Source organism: Oreochromis niloticus, linkage group LG12 (assembly GCF_001858045.2).
Source record: "Oreochromis niloticus isolate F11D_XX linkage group LG12, O_niloticus_UMD_NMBU, whole genome shotgun sequence".
Lineage (NCBI taxonomy): Eukaryota > Metazoa > Chordata > Actinopteri > Cichliformes > Cichlidae > Oreochromis > Oreochromis niloticus.
The window spans coordinates 1,170,730-1,191,614 of record NC_031977.2 but is presented as its reverse complement, the minus strand read 5'-3'; the positions used below and the strand labels follow the sequence as shown (position 1 = coordinate 1,191,614).

The 20,885-nt window shown below is 40.2% G+C and overlaps 1 protein-coding gene across 1 annotated transcript in view; it reads left to right on the top strand.

The window, feature by feature from the left end:
• The window catches only part of nelfb (negative elongation factor complex member B), a 26,486-nt gene extending 5,601 nt beyond the window's left edge, over window positions 1-20,885 (top strand). Inside the window, exons 5-13 of the mRNA XM_003455032.5 lie at window positions 6,558-6,743; window positions 6,852-6,964; window positions 7,051-7,153; window positions 8,696-8,791; window positions 13,847-13,989; window positions 15,345-15,451; window positions 17,081-17,222; window positions 18,125-18,233; window positions 20,455-20,885. Coding sequence (XP_003455080.1) covers window positions 6,558-6,743; window positions 6,852-6,964; window positions 7,051-7,153; window positions 8,696-8,791; window positions 13,847-13,989; window positions 15,345-15,451; window positions 17,081-17,222; window positions 18,125-18,233; window positions 20,455-20,613 — 1,158 coding nt within the window. The 3' untranslated portion in view covers window positions 20,614-20,885. The remainder of the gene's footprint in view (window positions 1-6,557; window positions 6,744-6,851; window positions 6,965-7,050; window positions 7,154-8,695; window positions 8,792-13,846; window positions 13,990-15,344; window positions 15,452-17,080; window positions 17,223-18,124; window positions 18,234-20,454) is intronic.

Here is a 20,885-nt window from a genome sequence, read left to right as displayed (position 1 = left end):
GTGCAATTGCTGCTGGGCCTTCTTTACCAGAGCAATGGTGTTGTGGGTCCAGGTTAAATCAGCAGAGATGTGGGTCCCCAGAAACCTGAAGATGGAAACAGATTCCACCTGCTCTCCATTTATAATAAGAGGGTAGTGGACCTGTCTGTGCCTCCTGAAGTTATAAGTTCTTTTGTTTTAAGGACGTTTAACTTCAGGGTATTTTTAGAGCACTAGCAGAACAAGTTCTCTACCTCCGCCCTCTACGCTGTCTGATCTCCATCGGCATACTTGACGATGATGTTGGTTGCGTGGGTTGGTGTGCAGTCATAGGTGTACAGGGCGTACAGTAGAGGGCCGAGAATGCAGTCCTGAGAAAACAGTGGTGGTCCCAGCCAATGGTGGACTTCTTTTACACCATTCACAGACAGTAAAAGCCACTGTAGTGTTGTTTAGGTTGACAGGCTTCTATAGCTCTCGTCTCAGGCCATGTGCATTGTCTGTTTGGCCGTCCTTAGATCTGATTAGTCTCCCAGTCCCCACAGCTGTGAATCAGATTCATTTATTTAAAAGAAAAGAAGTTTGGTGCAACTTCTTTACTTGCATAGGTGTCATCCAAATAGACTTATCAATAAGCAAGCTCCAGTCAACATTCTGTTATTTTCGTTTTGCTTTGCATATAGCTTATGTTGACATACTGTGTGCAAGCTGTCATGGACCAAAATAGTTGATAGACATACAGAGGAGTTGCCTGTCCTGTTGTCCTATTATGTTGTATGTGCTTTTCATGTGTCTTGCACAACATGCAGCTAGCTGGCACCTTGCCACGGTGTTATCAATCTGTAGAAATCAAATGCTAGTTATGTTTGCATTGTGCCATTGTAACATGAGTTACAGATGACTAAAGTCAATAATGTTAGAATAAGTCAGTATTATGGATCGTGTTGTACCTGGTTGTAATTATTGGGTGCTAGCATTGTCACTGTTAACAAAATTATTTTGTTAACAGTTCTTAGAAATTCTGACAGTGGAAGTAGAAGAGAGGCATAGGCACTGAAAAGTAATGAAAGAAAAAATAATACGTCACCAAAGTTGCATAGGAAACTCTTAAATGTTCAATAGTGATGTGTCGGTCGCCAACGAAACAGATCTTATAGCCGGCTCTTTGAAGTGAACGATGCGAGCCGTGTTTTTTTTCTTTCTCTCACCCTCTCGCAGTTTTTTTCCGCTTCACTCCGCACGCGAACCTTGTGCTTGCGCTGAGCAGAGAGGGGAGGGGCGGTAGTTACACTCGCAGTAGCACAGGAACAGAGCGGGAAGGAATGAGAGAGAAAGAGAGCCAGGGAAAACAACATCACATTAGAAAGGTATAGGTGTAGATAAGGTATAGATTCAGTAAGTTTATTTATGCATTTAAATATTTAAAAGTTGAAATGTAAATAGTTGGTTTTTGTATTATATAATTTATTTATTACATTTTATGTGCAAAACAAAACACATGGAAATTCCAAAACATGTACAAACTCCGAAGCACGTACAAGCTCAAAACCATGCAAATTCCAAAACACGTACAAATTCCGAAGCTCGTACAAATTCGGAAGCACGTACAAACTCCAAAACATGTACAAACTCCGAAGCACGTACAAATTCCAAAACACGTGCAAATTCCAAAACACGTGCAAATTCCGAATAACGTACAAATTCCAAAGCACGTACAAATTCCAAAGCACGTGAAACCTCCAAAACGCGCACAAACTCCAAAACACAACGGAGGTGCTCCAGGATGCTATGGGCAGCGTTGAGCTTTTGTTACCTAGTGGCTACACAAGCCAGGAAGTACCAACGACCGGATTTGGTGTGTGGTAGTAACAGTAGGGTGACCAACCGTCCTCTTTTCCCCGGACATGTCCACTTTTCACGTTCTGTCCGGGGCGTCCGGGGGGATTTTCGAGATGGATGAAAATGTCCGGGTTTCCTATAGGCCTACAGAGGACCCATATGTGCAACGTCATCCCCGAACTGCTATGTTGTAAGTGGTTGTTCCATGCTCACAGACGGGACAGAGCGCGGAGCAGCGCGCCCAAAAGATGCCAAAAGATGCCAAAGCGCAAGTGCATCTTTTCAGACAAACTGCAAAAGAAATTTCCCTCGTACCATCCCGGTCGGAATAAATGGGAGGCGTAGCACATACGTTTGTGTGTCTAACAAAGGTGCCCGAGATCTTGTTGCTTACATGCACACGGAAAAACATAAAAAGGCTGTGCAAGGCGAAAATTCTAGTAAGTTGACTGAGTTCTTTGTTACATCTGGGAAAAACGAGGATGCTGTTGTATCTGGAGCAGAAGGTGCACTGGCATTTCATACTATGAAGCACCACAATAGCTACAGATCCATGGATTGCACTAGTGTAGGGATGGGTATCGAAAACCGGTTCTTGTTGAGAACCGGTTCCCACCGTTTCAATTCCTTGGAATCGTTTGCCATTTTTGCAAACGATTCCCTTATCGATTCCAGTCGCCCCGAATGACGTCACCACGTTGCGGAGCGTCGGAGCGTACCTGGCAGGAAACACGGCGCCTAAGCGGCTCAAACGCTTAAAAGTTTGTTTATACTTTACGAGAACGGATTGTCATCCGTTCAGGGCAACTTGCAATACTTGCAAAGTAGATATTTCATTAAGGGAGGAAACACTACGAATATGCAAAAGCATTTGCTCACAAAACACGCGATGAACTTAAATGAATGTCTTTAATTCCGCTCCGGACTCGTGAATCTCAACCCAGCAGCAGCAGCGGTAACGTTTGCACGTCATCTCCCGTTAATGCGGCAGGTAAATAATCAACTAACAGTGCATATTATGTTAGCGCGATCTGCTTTATTACAAAACCTGCCATTGTGCATTTAGGTGACCATGATGAGACAGACAGAGTCTGGCTGGCGCTCGCTGGCAGTTGTCGCTGCAGTCTACCGGTAGCGTCTCTTTTCAGGCCCGCATGTCACCGAGCAGTGACTAGTTTGTGGTCAAAACCTTGCAGCCATTTGCCACAGCAGATGGTAAGTGAATGTGTTTAATTGTAGGCAGGGACATTACTGGATATTCTTGTGTAATTGCTACAGAATAATTTATGTTATACTTTGTTATTGCTACAGAAGAATATTTATTTTATTATTTTACATTTACAATTTTCCCCGGGGACCCTGTGACACCCCATTGAAGAGCCATAGGCTGTGGATCTCTTAAGATCTCACTGTTGGGTTTGTAAGGCCATGTTACTCCTAAATTTCTGTCTTGTTGAAAGAGAAGATATAAAACAGTTCTAAGCTAATCGACCTTAGTGTTCTCCTTTTTAAAAACAAGAATCGATAAGAGAATCGATAAAGAATTGAATCGTTAAACAGAATCGAAAATGGAATCGGAATCGTTAAAATCTTATCAATACCCATCCCTACACTAGTGTGTTGCTAAAAAAAAGAAAAGAAAAAGAAAAAAAAGCATTTCCAGACTTTAACACAGCTGAAAAGTTCAGCAGTGCCCGCACCAAGACTGAAGCTATTGTCACTCTTGAAGCTAATGAAATCCAGTACTGTGGCATTTCTCAGACTTCAGTAACCATGGAACAGAGAAAATATTCCCAATCATACTTTGACTGGAAGAATGGTGGTGTGCAAACAAAATTAATTGAGGTTAGAAACGCCAAATGAAACAGCAGAAACCATTGCACAATACCTCACTGGTACCTCACTCTTATACAAATGAGGCATTTTTTCTGTAACATTATTTAATTCCAGAGGTTTTTAAGTTGTTTTTTTTTTTTTTCTTGCACTTGTTGACTTGTAAAAGCCTATATGACAGTTTTTATTTCACCATTCATTAACCGCACAGAGAAGGCATCTTTTAAATATGTTAAAAATTTCTTTAAACAAACAATATTATTAAAATTCTTCATGACTGGGCCAAGTGTCCTCTTATTTGGAAATCAAAATATGGTCCCCCTAAGTAACAGGTAAATGAATTTTTTTTTTAATTATTTGAATATATATGAGTGTTAGTGTATCAATACACAAACAATACACATATGCTTTCAATTGTGTAATTTAAGTGATCTAGGTAGCTCTGCTAGCATTAACGGAACTTCCAAAACAATGTGTTTTGCAGTTTGTACGTGCTTTGTCTCTAGGGGCCACCGTATATATTTATATATAAACATATATAAATAAAACCACGTTTTTTACATTAGTAATTCCTTTTGTACATAATTTTATATTGTTGTTGATAATAAATTAAAGCAACAAAACAACCCTAAGAGCTGGTTGGGAGCCAAAAGAGCCGGCTCTTTTTAGTGAGCCGAGCCAGTTCTCTAAAAAGAGCCAGAATTCCCATCACTAGCTCAGGGAAATATGGCCAAAAATATTTATCACGATATATATTTGAACATTTGCGATAATGATATAACTGACGATATAACTGATGCGAGACAAAATACTTTACAACTCCGCAACTTTATTAGTGCAAAAAAAAACAACAAAAAAAAAAACATCAATAGGGATGGGTATTGATAAGATTTTAACGATTCCGATTCCATTTTCGATTCTGTTTAACGATTCGATTCTTTATCGATTCTCTTATCGATTCTTGTTTTTAAAAAGGAGAACACTAAGGTCGATTAGCTTAGAACTGTTTTATATCTTCTCTTTCAACAAGACAGAAATTTTGGAGTAACATGGCCTTACAAACCCAACAGTGAGATCTTAAGAGATCCACAGCCTACAGCTCTTCAATGGGGTGTCACAGGGTCCCCGGGGAAAATTGTAAACGTAAAATAATAAAATAAATATTCTTCTGTAGCAATAACAAAGTATAACATAAATTATTCTGTAGCAATTACACAAGAATATCCAGTAATGTCCCTGCCTACAATTAAACACATTCACTTACCATCTGCTGTGGCAAATGGCTGCAAGGTTTTGACCACAAACTAGTCACTGCTCGGTGACATGCGGGCCTGAAAAGAGACGCTACCGGTAGACTGCAGCGACAACTGCCAGCGAGCGCCAGCCAGACTCTGTCTGTCTGTCTCATCATGGTCACCTAAATGCACAATGGCAGGTTTTGTAATAAAGCAGATCACGCTAACATAATATGCACTGTTAGTTGATTATTTACCTGCCGCATTAACGGGAGATGACGTGCAAACGTTACCGCTGCTGCTGCTGGGTTGAGATTCACGAGTCCGGAGCGGAATTAAAGACATTCATTTAAGTTCATCGCGTGTTTTGTGAGCAAATGCTTTTGCATATTCGTAGTGTTTCCTCCCTTAATGAAATATCTACTTTGCAAGTATTGCAAGTTGCCCTGAACGGATGACAATCCGTTCTCGTAAAGTATAAACAAACTTTTAAGCGTTTGAGCCGCTTAGGCGCCGTGTTTCCTGCCAGGTACGCTCCGACGCTCCGCAACGTGGTGACGTCATTCGGGGCGACTGGAATCGATAAGGGAATCGTTTGCAAAAATGGCAAACGATTCCAAGGAATTGAAACGGTGGGAACCGGTTCTCAACAAGAACCGGTTTTCGATACCCATCCCTAAACATCAATGTATTTTTACTTAAACAAGCAGCTGTTTTTTTTTTTTATGTGCATTAAAGCTACATAGAAATTTAACAGTGAAAATGCAAATTCCTTGCTGGCAGTTTAACCAAAAGGCATTTCCAGTGGAAATGGGCTGACATATCCTCAGCATAACCATGTATAATATCCACCAAACTTAAAAAGAGGTTATACACACACAATACGGTAATATTATGTTGAAGCACAGTGCGTATCACTCTGCGAGGTTCCCGACTACGGTAGCCGTAATGCTCCCACAATCCATCAAGCGGTACGGCTTCGTAGCTTAGCAAAGTCGTACTAAAACATTTTATTTTTTTTTTACAGATTTTTGAGCACCATGTACCACATAAAATCGGTTCGAGGTCAGTAAGCACAACCAGAATTCATACATAAGAATTATAAGGGGCGCTGTCAATTTTTTTTCAGAAAATCAAAGGATTTTAAGAGCAACTTATTTTCCGAAAAACACGGTAATAACAACGGCTCGCTTGCATGCTCTACCAAAAATTGTGCTTTGGTGTGTATCTGACGGACGAAAGCCAAACCAGTTCCACACCACTGAAGTTGCACCATTTTAACAAACCAATTCTGGTTCATCTGTTTCATTCAACGATCCGCTTTCGCCCTTCCCATTCTCTGTCGCCGCCATGCTTTTTCTGCCATGTGCGTATGAAAACAAAGGCACTGCGCATGCACGTTTTAACCCATATTCTATCGCGATATTTCATTTTTTTATCGTTAGCTAACAATATACAGGTATTACCATGAATGGTATGATATGGCCCAGCCCTACCTATCACTAATGTTCAAAACAGCAGGTCTAAATAGTTGATGAAAGTGCTGTATTTAGGGGAGAGTAAAAATAACTTGGCATTCTTAGTCAGGGGTTATCAGGAGCATGTAAATTATATACAGGTCCTGTTTTGGAATTACCTTTGTTAACCTTTCCTGTTGTCTATGTACTGTAGGTGGTTCTAAAGCTGACTCAGATGATTGGGAAGAATGTGAAACTGTATGACATGGTGCTGCAGTTTTTACGAACTCTCTTTCTGCGAACCCGGAATGTCCACTACTGCACCCTGAGAGCAGAACTGCTCATGTCTCTTCATGACCTGGACATCAGTGAGATCTGCTCAGTGGATCCCTGCCATAAGGTGAGGTCACAGATACTGGTGGTAAATAAAGCCCCTAATCACATCTCCAGTGTATTTTACTTTGTGTGTTAAATGGGTTTTTTTTGTTTGTTTTGTGCACTTTGACAGTTCACTTGGTGTTTAGATGCCTGTATCCGTGAGAAGTTTGTGGATGGTAAGCGAGCCAGAGAGTTACAGGGTTTCCTGGATGGAGTGAAGAAAGGACAAGAGCAAGTCCTTGGGTAACAGACGAGGAGCTGGTTTATGAAAATAGTTGCTGATCATTGGTAGATGCACAAAAAAATCTTTTGATCATTGTGCATTCCAGGGACCTGTCTATGATCCTGTGTGACCCATTTGCCTGCAACACCCTAGTCTTGAGTATCATGAGGAACCTGCAAGAGCTGCTGAGCCAGGATGCTTTACCACGAGTAAGTACACTGTGCATGAGAAACAGAAGAAGTGATACACAATTGTGCTGACATTTTGTGGTATTATACTGACTGACAACTTTGTGGTGATACAGCAAAAACCTTAGCACGCAATGTGGCAAAGAAAAGGAAGGGAGGCACGAGGTTTAGACGATGAAACAGTGCCACTCTAAGGCTACGTTCACATGCTCAATTCCGATTTTTTTGATCAAATCTGATTTTTTTGTCTGCTTGTTCACACTACAAATAAAATGCGACAGCAAACGTGCTCTAGTGTGAACGCTCAAAGCGGCCCGCATGCGCAAAAGAAGACGTCACACACAACTCGCTCTGTTTAAACCCAGAGCAAACAATATTGTTTGACTGATGGCCCTTAATATAAAGACTTCGGACTTTACGTTTCCCAATTTTTGCTTTAAGTTATTTTGTTATTTACATAATAATGTAGATAACCTAATAATTATCCTTATTGCTGTTTTAGAGAGGCGGTGCTTCAAAGGATAGTTGCAGATTTCTGTCAGAATCTGCAGATTATACAGTACAAATAAAATGTTCACATTGTGTTCCCAACAGTTTCACTGACATCTACGCTGGATGGCCAGGAAGCGTTCGCGATGTCTCAGGCGCTTCTCCGGCGCTGACAATTGGCGTCTGTCTTGTGTCAGTGACGTAAAAGACGGATTTAATGCGACATGACCGTTCAAACAGCAGTCGCTTTCTAAAACATCGGATATGTATCGGATTCAGTACCACATACGAAAGTGACCGAGATCGGATTTGAAAATATCGGATTTGTGCCGTTCACACTGTCATACCATGATCGGATATGGGTCGCATAGGGTCAAAAAAATCGGATTTGATGCGCTTTCGCCTGCAGTGTGAACGTAGCCTAAGTGCAAGTTTTAGTTGTGCAATGCAGAAAGTCAAAATAAACCCAAAACACAACAATTCCCTGCAGTTATTCAGCAGTGTTATATTATGTTTGAGGTTGTGAGGTTACTTCCATAAAAGAAGAAAATACAACAGTGTAAAAATGGTTGATTTTAAGCAAACAGTCAGAGTGGTGCATTTAATTCATCCATCCACTGACAGAAAAAGACAACCATTCACACTCACATTTGGATTCACCAGTTATCCTTGGGGGGCAGGAAGCTGGAATACCAGGAGAGAACATGCAAACTACACTCATAAAGGCCCAAGGCAGGATTTGAACACAGGACGTTCTTACTGTGAGGCAAATGTGCTAACCACAACAACACCATACTGCCCCAGTACATATTATATTTTTAAAATCAGTTTCAGTTAGTGAGCTAATGTTATGTTGAATGTGGGCTTGTATTAAACTAGTCAAAATAAGAAAAAAATTCATGCACTAATTTAGTTTAAACATAATATTTCAATGCTGTTCAACAGTGCATTTCTAATTTTAAATGTTGTCTTATGCTAATTACTAGTTGTCTGTACCTGCATACATGGTGGGTGATGGGGCAGCAGTGTATTTTTGATAACAGTCTCATGTCGTATCTATGTTTTTGCTCACAGGATAGTCCTGACCTGATGCTGCTGCTGAGGATGCTCTCACTGGGTCAAGGAGCATGGGACATGATTGACAGTCAGGTCTTCAAAGAGCCTCGTTTGGTGCGTAAACGCAGACAACACAGGTTTATCTGTGTCTGTGCATCAAGTTTTTGCTTTCACTGATTAGAAAACAGGGGATCTGCTGTGTACGTAAATATTCAAATTGTTACTCACAGTATTGTAGTGTCTCTGGAAAAATCTGTATTTTTATTTAAACCAGCTATAAATCAAACTGAAGCAAATTCCTTTAGTTCGATTTCTACCTGTGAATTTCTTTCGATTAATAAAAAAAAAAAAAGTAAAATTTATTGAAAGACAAGAAACCAGTCACAGTGGGCTTTACAGAGGTTTCAATAGGTAACCAGCTTGTCTAAGGACAAAATGAACATGTATGAACTTGTAAAACAACACAGAGCATAAAATACGAGCCAAACGCCTGTCTAAAACAGATGAGTTTTAAACTGTTTTTTAAACACAGAGGCTGTGGTACGAAGAGAGGGCAGTAAGCTATTCAGTAGTTTGGAAGCTAAGGTTTGGAATGCACAGTCTTCATGTCAATCAACGTGTCTTTTAGATCCCATTCCTACAAAACTGCTCAAAGAAGTCCTGCCATTAATTAATTCTTCGATCTTAAATATGATCAACCTATCTCTAATAATTGGCTATGTACCACAGGCCTTCAAGGTGGCTGTAGTTAAACCTTTACTCAAAAAGCCATCCCTAGACCCAGCAGTCTTAGCTAATTATAGGCCAATCTCCAACCTTCTTTTCATATCAAACATCCTTGAAAAAGTAGTTGTCAAACAGCTAACAGATCATCTGCAGAGGAATGGCTTATTTGAAGAGTTTCAGTCAGGTTTCAGAGCTCATCACAGCACAGAAACAGCTTTAGTGAAGGTTACAAATGATCTTCTTATGGCCTCTGACAGTGGACTCATCTCTGTGCTTGTCCTGCTAGACCTCAGTGCTGCGTTCGATACTGTTGACCATAATATCCTATTAGAGCGATTAGAACATGCTGTAGGTATTACAGGTACTGTGCTGCAGTGGTTTGTATCATATCTATCTAATAGACTCCAATTTGTACATGTAAATGGAGAGTCCTCTTCACACACTAAGGTCAATTATGGTGTTCCACAGGGTTCAGTGCTAGGACCAATTCTGTTTACATTATACATGCTTCCCTTAGGCAGCATCATTAGAAGACATAGCATAAATTTTCACTGCTATGCAGATGACACCCAGCTCTATCTATCCATGAAGCCAGATAACACACACCAATTAGTTAAACTGCAGGAATGTCTTAAAGACATAAAGACCTGGATGGCCGCTAACTTTCTGCTTCTTAATTCAGATAAAACTGAGGTTATTGTACTCGGCCCTGAAAATCTTAGAAATATGGTATCTAAGCAGATTCTTACTCTGGATGGCATTACCTTGGCCTCCAGTAACGCTGTGAGGAACCTTGGAGTCATTTTTGACCAGGACATGTCCTTCAACGCACATATTAAACAAATATGTAAGACTGCTTTCTTCCATTTGCGCAACATCTCTAAAGTTAGAAATATCCTGTCTCAGAGTGACGCTGAAAAACTAGTTCGTGCATTTATTACTTCCAGGCTGGACTACTGTAATTCATTATTATCAGGATGTCCAAAAAACTTGCTGAAAAGCCTTCAGCTAATCCAAAATGCTGCAGCAAGAGTCCTGACAGGGACAAGAAAGAGAGAGCATATTTCTCCTGTTTTGGCTTCCCTTCATTGACTCCCTGTTAAATCCAGAATTGAATTCAAAATCCTGCTCCTCACATACAAGGTCTTAAATAATCAGGCCCCATCTTATCTTAATGACCTTGTAGTACCATATCACCCCATTAGAGCACTTTGCTCTCGCACTGCAGGCCTACTTGCTGTTCCTAGAGTATTTAAAAGTAGAATGGGAGGGAGAGCCTTCAGTTTTCAGGCCCCTCTTCTGTGGAACCAGCTTCCAGTTTGGATTCGGGAGACAGACACTATCTCTACTTTCAAGATTAGGCTTAAAACTTTCCTTTTTGCTAAAGCATATAGTTAGGGCTGGACCAGGTGACCCTGAATCCTCCCTTAGTTATGCTGCAATAGACGTAGGCTGCCGGGGATTCCCATGATGCATTGAGTTTTTCCTTTCCAGTCACCTTTCTCACTCACTATGTGTTAAAAGACCTCTCTGCATTGAATCATATCTGTTATTAACCTCTGGCTCTCTTCCACAGCATGTCTTTCATCCTGTTTTCCTTCTCTCACCCCAACCGGTCGCAGCAGATGGCCGCCCCTCCCTGAGCCTGGTTCTGCCGGAGGTTTCTTCCTGTTAAAAGGGAGTTTTTCCTTCCCACTGTCGCCAAAGTGCTTGCTCATAGGGGGTCATATGATTGTTGGGTTTTTCTCTGTACCTATGAAGCGCCTTGAGGCGACTTTTGTTGTGATTTGGCGCTATATAAAAAAAAATGGAATGAATAATGAATACAGTCCCCCATAGATTTCCGACAGGTGTGTGGGATAACAAGAAGAATTTTATTTGTAGACATGAGAATAGGAGTGGAGTGAATCAAGGATGTAGGAGGGAGCCTCACCTTGTAAGGGTATACAAGTAAGAACCAAGATGTGAAACAGAAATCTCAATGCTACAGGAAGCGAGTGCAAAACCTTTGAGAACATTTTTGGACAGATTGGAGGGAATTAATACATGCTTAAGACAGGCCAAACGGATTGAACTAAAATAAAGCCAAGGTTCTGCGCATTAGCTTTTACAGTGGATGAGAAGCACCCTAAACACTGTCTTATTTGGCCAGCAGTACTCAGAAATGATCATTAGAATTATAAAACAATTTGCTATCTAACCTTTGATTGCATTATAAAAATTTATTAAATTGAGTAATGTATCCAATTCATGATATTTAATGTCAACTGTCGATAGATAATAAGAAATGGTTTTCAAAATACTGATAATCTTACTATAATGGTCGTATGTAATAGTATATATATGTGATGTCTTCATGTACCTTATTTCCTTCTTGATGGGCGGGCCAATCTGAGGTAAACTTTGCGTAAAAATTGTCACTCACATAGCGATTATTATCTATATTTTCTTTTCTTTATTTATTACAAATCCCAACTGTTTTGGTCTTCTTATACGTTAATTTCATCACCCCAGTGTGAATGCAATATTCTTTGCATTTGTTTCATGTGTCATGTTAAACATGCATAACATTAAAAAAAACTGCCCATAGTGCAGATTTTTGCTAGTAATCGGACCATATACAACAAAACCCATTACTATTTTGGACTCCTTTAGAAAAGCTAAATCTGATTTCTATATGTCCTCTCTTGAAAACATCTCTGGAAATGCATCTGAGTTCTGGAAAACCTTCATAGCCTCACATCACGTTTCTCAAAAATCAGTTTGGCTTTCAATTCTCTATCATTTTGATTGGGAAGTGGTTTCATAAGCACCTGTTGTCTAACAGACATAATCTCTTCAATTCTCTGTTTTCCCAACAAGTATTGAAAGCTATGAAAACAAATTCTCTTTTATCTCACCGTAGGGAAGTCTACAATAAACTAGCCGCCTTAATTCCATAAAAGTGTAGGGGTGAAGACAATTTAGACGCATGTCTCCATCGCAGTGCTGATGTGGTCACTACACCTGTAACTCATATTTTCAATTCCAAAATTTTAGAAGGTCATGGCCCTAGTGACTTAATAATTACTCCCCTCATGCTGTCCTTGCATTGTGTTATAGGCAAGGACAGCAAAGACACAGAACTAAATAAACTTACCACAAAAAGTAAGATCATTCGTGTTTAGTCAGTTATTTCTTTCTTGTAAGAATGCTTCTTGGCCGTAAATCTTATGCTGTTGAAAAGCCTATTTATGTCCCATTAAATTGTGCCATATTTGTAAGGGCAATCCATTAATAGGTTGAGCAGCAAAGTTGACTGTGGGTTGCACCTAAAATTTGCCAAATCTTCTCTACCAGTGCCATACAGCTAATTCTTCTATTGACTCTTGTCTTGAGCTTCTGGTACCCCAGGTGCTGATAGTCAGATGCCTGGTTTGTACCTGTGAGCATGGACCCTGCTACAGTAGGAAGATTGTGTGTGCATGCCAATCTGGTTATGCCCTGTGCCATATGGCAACTTCAAGCTGGTGTTCCCCAAAACCAATTTGCAGCATTATTTGAAGTGAACCCTAGTACCATCTCCAAATTGAAGGCCAAGATCCAGTGTAACGTGGGATGTCAGAAATAGGCTGCAAAGTGGGTGTCCCAAGAAGACAACGCCGTGCAACGACTGTATCCTTACCCTCTCAGCACTTAGGAACCGTAGACAGTCTTCTACAGATTTGCTGAGATTAGCCCTCTGGGAAACTCCAATCGCCATTCACTGCCTTTCACTGTCAGGTCCATTTGTACTGGTGATGGTAATATGTGCTGGAAACTTGTGGAGGAACATTATGTTCAGCAGTGAGTCCAGATTCTGCCTATGGCACTTGTGATGGCACAGGGCAGCATCTCTGTCACTGGAAATTTAGGCTTGTCATCACTGGAGGCAATCTCAAAGACTACATCCACTATTTGGGAGTGGAAAGAATGAAGTGGCCTGCATGCAGGTTCAACCCCATTGAATATTTTTGGGATCAGCTTGGGTGTGCTGTTCTTGTCAGAGTGACCAATGCAGCCACTTTGGCTGACTTAGGTGTCTCAATTCATCAGAGATGGGAGCCCTACCCCTGTAATAAAAACATTTTAGAAGCACCAATAGCATTCTAATTCAACCTGAGTTTATATTTGGCATTTTCTACACCCTGTTTGTACTGTAAGAGCAACAGGGAAAAGCTCCTTCTCCACCTCCTCTTTACCTCTGCACGTGCCTCGTTCCTTCCTTATTTTGCTTTTTAAAAATGATTATGCATATTGTTGAAGTCTTTTATATTGTCCGGTTACAGTAATCCAAATCAACAAATGATAAATCTCCATTGTAATAATTTCAAACATTACTTTGAAAGATATCACTGCAAGTATCACAAAAGCAGTCCAGCACGAGTCACTGTGACATTATTGGTATTTTTATGTCACCCTCAGGATTTGGAAGTGGTTACTCGCTTTTTGCCTGCAATGATGTCAGTGGTTGTGGATGATCACACCTTTACTGTGGAACAGAAGCTCCCAAGCGAAGAAAAGAGCTCGCTGTCATACCCCACCACCCTGCCTGAATCCTTCAACAGGTAAAAACGCAGCAGCAAAAGAGGAGAGGCAGATGTTATATTGCATCAAATGTAGGTTGTCATCAGTACTTTCATCTCATAGCTTCGTTTCTTGGGAGGTAGGAAGCACTGTTACCACGATAACCCTCACTTCTAAATTCTAAATTTAACTATAAAATGTAAATTCTTCACATTTGTACAAAAAAAAAATCACCAAACACTAGTGAGAAATCATAAACCACAAGTCTTTTGGACTGCTCCTTTATTTTTCTTCTCAGAGATAGCAGTTGTAAATTATAAACTATAGAGATGTTAATGTAACATGATATGTGTAACCATGTATGAGGTATAAGAGATCAGTTGCATTGACTTCATTACTTGAAACCTTGGGCATGTTTGTCTTTATGACAATGACTTCTATGCTTCTAGCAACTTCTTCTTTGGCCAGTTTATTATCCCAGCAGGCCAATCATCAGTAGCATCTGATGATTGGCAGGGCATACATGTTGATTCCACAGATCTCGTGCTTCCTCTGCAGCTGTTTAGTAGTTGCATCTTTCCCAGTGGCCTCTTTGTAGTTAAAATTTGCCTGTTGGATTTCAAGGTATTTATAACAATCCTCACTCAGTGTCTGCAATGTTGCTTTCTATTAGAGGAGTCCCTACAGCTCCGTCTATCTTCCAGCTACACCGATTTCATTGCATCCAAGTATTGTGGTTCAATGAATTGATGTCTTACTTATTTCTGGCATAACATTAGAGTCAACCATCTGTAGAGGAGGTGGCCTATCTGTAGCCTGTCATATTTAAGGACCTGGGTGAGGAGCTATGCAGCACAGCAGTAGGGACAGAGCATCTCCTTGGCAAATCCCGCACTTGATGGTGGCTTTGGCTTGAAGTTGGCCTCTAGTGTCATTTTCCATATTTCCATATGTCCACTGAATTAATGTTGAAGGCTCTTGGGGTTCTGTTAATCTTTGCAGTTGTAGGCATTCCTGGATTTAATCATAGGCTTTCCTACACAAGTACACGGGTTGGTCATTCTGGTCTTACAATCGCAATGTCTGCTCTGTCTACCAGTAGCTGGCCTGTTCACCTTGCCCTAAGGATAGTCTGGGCATCCAGACTATCGATGACACACATAGAATAATGGTCCTGTTGAGCTTTAGAAGGGTGGAATTTGAAATGGGATGTAGTGAATTAGTGGGTGGATTCGTTTGTGGAGGCAATTCATTAAGTTGGTGCACTAAGCTGAACAAATGGTGACAGTGGTTGTCTCCAGGACCACACACAGAGCTGAAAATAACGCCAGGCATACTGTTGTAGCAGGTTAAAATGCTTTAATTGAGCATGTTATTTTTTTCCCTACCCCCTCAGATACCTGCAGGAGAACAGAGTGGCCTGTGAGATGGGTCTCTACTATGTCCTCCACATTGCCAAACTGAGGAACAAGAATGCCTTACAGCGGTTACTGCCTGCACTTGGTGAGTGTCTGAATTATAACTATAACAACAACAATTTTATCTTGTAACTTGAGTCAAAATGCAGTATCACTGCCTTTTTTTTCACGTAACTGAGTCTTATACCTATCTGATCTCTCAGTTACATTGCTTGTTTTTTGGGTTTGTTTTGTTTTGGGGTTTTTTGTTAATAAATCACAATATTAACAAGGATGTGCACGATTAGTCGACTACTCTTCAATATTTTTGGCAGTCTGCAACAGACGCACCAGTCATGTAATAGATCATTAATATTTTGATTGCTGTCCAGTGCCAGTACATAGTTGTCCTAAATGTTATGTAGCCCTCTGCCCCCAGATGGAGCTGCACCCCTCCTAATGTGGTTTGAAAGTATTTTGCTCCAGAAAATGAAAACAGAGTTGTAGCTAGGCTTCGTCAGAATAAACTCACTGTCAACACTCAACATGAGCAATACACATATTTAGCACAGGCATGGGGATGTTCATTTTCATGTAAAGAAAGCTTCTTTTTTTTTCCTTTTTTTTTTGCTAACGTTGGCCACCCTCGGCAAACCAGTATGACATTGTTTACCTGAAAATGCTACAGTCCGTAGCTCATCACAGCAATCACTGCAGAAGATATGCTTCCACTCAGTTTTGTTGAACGCAGAGGCTTTCAAAAGTTCATTAAATATAATGAGCCTGAATACACGGTGCCTGGAAGACTGTAGCACAACCATCAAAAAATGACAGAGGAAATTAAGCTTAATATACAACAGCAGGCTGTACAAATTCCATGACAAATGAGTCGTGTGTCAAAAATCTGTCACTTTATTACTGAAAGAAATTAGCAATGCTTTTGTGGATTAGAGGAAAACTTGGCAGCATATCTGCGAGGTGCTGTTAGCAAGTTGGGACTGGAAGACAAGGTCGTATCCGTGACAACAGAAGCAATATGGTAGTGGCAAACAACATCATGTTGGAGTAGGAAGCAGTTTCTTGTTTTGATGATGAAATTTGATGAAAACTGACTGTTCTGATCTAAACAGAACAGTCACAAAACTGATGGACACACATGCTGTGTGTCCCTACCTTGGAGCTGTCAGATGACAGTTAAGGGCCTGGTCCCTGTGCTGTATTCCCTCAAAAGTGCCACCACTGGTCTGTGTGGGGAAGCACACGTATCTGTGTTGAACTTTTACCATGAGTTTGCTGAACAATACCCTCCTAACATAATTAAAACACATGAGGGAAGAAATTAATAATTTTACAATTATAAAATTGTTCCCAACCCCATAGTCAGCCATGTATTAGTCGTTTCCCATGACTACATCACCTTGCAAGTCGCTGTCTATGTTCCCACTACATCTGCTGTTGTGAAAGAGTTTTTCTGCTGCTGGACTTATTGCCAATGAACTGAAATCACGTGTTTCACCCCTATGTTAATTTCGCTGAACAGAAATGTTTCTTCAGTAGAGTAAGGACACTTTCAATGTTTAGGCTTTTCTAGTTTAGTCAACTAAGAAATTAGTCACCAGGAACATTCCATATATTCAAAAGCTTCACTTCACATTCAGTGTGTTAATGACAGCCCATTCCACTTTATAGGAACATTTTGAGTCTTACAAGTGTTTCCTTTTTTGTTCCCCCATAGTGGAGACCTACAATGATATGGCTTTTGGTGATATCTTCCTTCACCTGCTGACTGGACACCTCACACTTCTCTCTGATGAGTTTGGATCAGAAGAGTTTTGTTCAGTTGTCTTTGATGGATTCCTCCTTACATCTTTCTCCAGGTAGGTTGATTCAGTGTTACAGTATAAGACTACATCACCATTCTCATCCCACACCACCAAAGTTGACTGAAAAATACGCAAAGCTCTTATTACCACCCAGCTTGTGACAATAGCCGAAAGCCTAGTGGTTCAGTAGATTCAGATCCCCAACTGGTGACCGTCCCCTTTCAACACCACCACCCTAAACTCATTGAGCAGTTAGGAAGGTGAATGGGTGATAATAATAACAATAAAGATTTAATTTCTGTAGCATCTTATAAACACGTTTTACAGAAGTTTAAAAGTGATTTTAAAGATGTAAGCAGGTGCCGAAAGGGGCCATCCCAAAACTGCCAGTCCATGTCCTTAAGCATGAAAACATGGAAAAAAAAAAAAATTTCTGTGTGTATCAGTGAACTTTTGGACACAATTTGACTGTGGAACATAATACTGCATGTAAACTTGAGTTCCTGTTAGCATAATACGGGAAGCTAACAATGCAATCACACAAGTCACCTTCAAGTGTGGAATAAACTGTGCTGCATAGGTCTCAACCCCCTAGAGTCCCTTTTACATAGGTCACAGCACAGTGAACAGCTCTCCAGTTGGGGCAGTGAGCACTCTTGGTCATTCAGTGTTAGAGAATAGAGGATTATCATTGGCTAAAGATTCATGATTGACAAGTCTTTGCCCAAAGAGCAAACACCCTTCTCTCATCACATGGTTTGTTGTTTTTGTTTTAACCAAGACGTCAAAGTATTTATCTATTTACTTCTTTGTGTATCTTTTGCATTTTTTATTAACTGTAGAGATAGAATAGCTTCCTTCTAAAAGATGAGGATAAACCACCTTTGGTGTGATCGTGTACAGTAAACATGTCTGTCGTTTGTCTCGACTGTGTCTTCTGTCTGAATTCGTTACAGTAAAGAAAATGTCCACAGACACACCCTGAGGATGTTACTACATCTACACCACAAAATGTCACCATCATATATGGAAACTTTGATGAAAACTCTGGAACCTCCAAAACAGGTAGGCTTTATCTCTACATTGAGTTTGATTTCAGGTGGAGAGCTCCATTTAAACCCTAGTGTTGAACCACTTTTTGGCACAACACCTGGAGCTAAGGGAGCAAAACAATCGCATGAGTCCTGCTGTTTGGAAGAATAAAGTAGTTGTGGCAAACCAATCACATGACCACTTCACGATGACAAAGCAACAAGGTGATATATATACCAGTTTTTAAATTGTGCTGATAGTCCACGTAAAACCAGAGTCGTGATAAACAATATATACGTAGCGTTTTTTCCTGAATAGTTTCGGTACGTTTACTGGCTAAGGACAGCGCTAGCAAGCACTCTGCTTATGACCTTATGTCAGACCTGCAGGTATCAGGCTTGTGATATTCTCCTTAAAGTGGACAGAAATTATTTTTTGGAGTGGCACAAATAATTTGTGTGGCATCTTATTTAATGTAGAACAGCTGATTGTTCTGTAAATGGGTTAAAATGGTAATTAAAAAAAGGGTAAAAGGTAAATGGCTGCAAATAACTTTATTGTTTGCGAAACTTGTGCATAGGATTTTAACATTTGCAATTTTACATTTAAAGTTATGAAATATGATTCATTAAACATGTTTGTGGTTGTTACAGTAAAAAATAACTTTTTCTACTCAGAGTTTGTTTTTTGTCTGATTTCAGATCAGTTGTGTTAATACAGTATATCAAAATGAAAACATAACTGTAAATTCAGACATGTGAGGTTGTGCTGAAAAGAATGATACCAAACAAGGCAAATAAACAGTTTTTAAAGGTGAAATGTAGAGGAAACATCAAAAGTAGTCAAAAACGGCCAATTATGCCCTGGACCCCAGAGGATTAAACTTTTTTTTTAAGTAACGCAATAGTTAACTTTCCTAGTAATTAATTTTAACTCAGTCACTAACTCAGTTACTTTTTTGAAGAAGTAATTAGTAACTATAATTAATTACCCTTTCAAAGTAACTTGCCCAACACTGGTCATTACCACCAGAGGTTTTGGGACGAACTATTGTGAGACATTATCCCACCCTATCATGCGAACTATTAAAGTCACCTGACAAAAGGTGTGAGTGGGGGTTGAAGGGCCTGGGATGGACTCGCAAGAGTACATTGCTACATTGCAGGTGGCAGGCAGTTGGTGTTGTAAGCCATTCCCTCTGTTCAATGATGGTTAATCACATCAGTAATTTTTTTACTCCTCCTTCAAAATATCTATCTTAACTGGCCCGAATACCTGTGTATATAAGGATGAACTTGAATATTTAGATGACGATTATATCTAATTCAAAAATGTGACTTCTCAATAATTACTGGTAGCTGACCATGTTGGTGAAAATAATTAAGCATTTAGAACATTGTGGTCGAGGAACTGCAAGTTCTACAGTGGCGTGTACTTCCTCCCCCTCGCTGTCATTTCTCGTAATAGTCTTTCTGTTTTTGAAATTTGCACTTCACACTGTACCGCTGCAGACAGACACACAGCTCCTCTACTCACTAAGAACAAAAGTAATTAACATTCATAACCCTAAACAACACTCGGAGGAATTTCAGAGGTCAAAAAAAGTTTCATTTTCAACAGCACTGTAGTGTTGAACATTTATTAGGTTAGGTTAACAGGTTATAAATATTAACCTGGCCGGCACACAAACTGACATTAGATGTTTAACTCTTAGCAGTTATCCAACAGCCACATTGGCATCTGTTGTCTTTAATGTAGCATCTAGCAGACTGTGGTTGGATAAAAGATAAATAATTATTCCAGGCTGAAAGGATCATGGATGGGATATTGAGCCATGACTGAGCAGATTACAGGCAAAGGAGAACTGGGCGAGTCCGTGCTGTCTGTGCAGAGCAACTAGATAAACTGAGAAGAAGGTTCAGAGTTTGGAGAACTAATCTGAATAAATAAAGATTGACATCTGGAGCAGAGCAGTCTAATCAGATGTCAGGCCTGAGCAGAAGAGCTGCAGACTGAGATGCAGCAGTACGAGCAGGAGATCAGAGAAAGGCTGACAGATGTGATTTAAGATTCTTTACTGTCATATTCATAATGAAATTTAGGGCATACAGTGTGGACAGGATGATACACTTTAACTCATTTTTAAAATGCAGGCAGTGATCAGTGTAGTCTTACACACACACACATGTGAACGCGAGTTGAAGATAAATGTCAGTATACTGTATGTGCTGACATGTGTGCTGTGTGTTCACAGTGCAGTGAGCCACTGAAGGAGCTTTACAACCAGCTGACAGAGAAGATGGAGGCGCAGAAAAAGAGCCCGCCTCCAACAGATGAAACTCCATCCCTGGACTTGGGGCTGCACCCAGTGACCGTTCCCACTACGGCCTCCACACCAACCACACCTCTCTGAAGCTCTTAACCACTGATAGACTATACATACAGGCTCCAGCTGATTCATGAAAGGCTGGAAATTTTACAGTTTTTTTTTTTTTCTTTTCATCAAGGTTTAATTTCTGTAGACATTTGTCTTCCAGCTCTGACAGTGTACTTCACAGCCAAAGTTCTTTTTTTTTTTTGCATTATTGTTCAGATACACAGTATTTTCATATGTAACTGTGCTGTGTGTGTTTATGAAGTGTGTCAGTAGTGCAGGAACCCTGTAAATAAAGAACTATTTGCAAA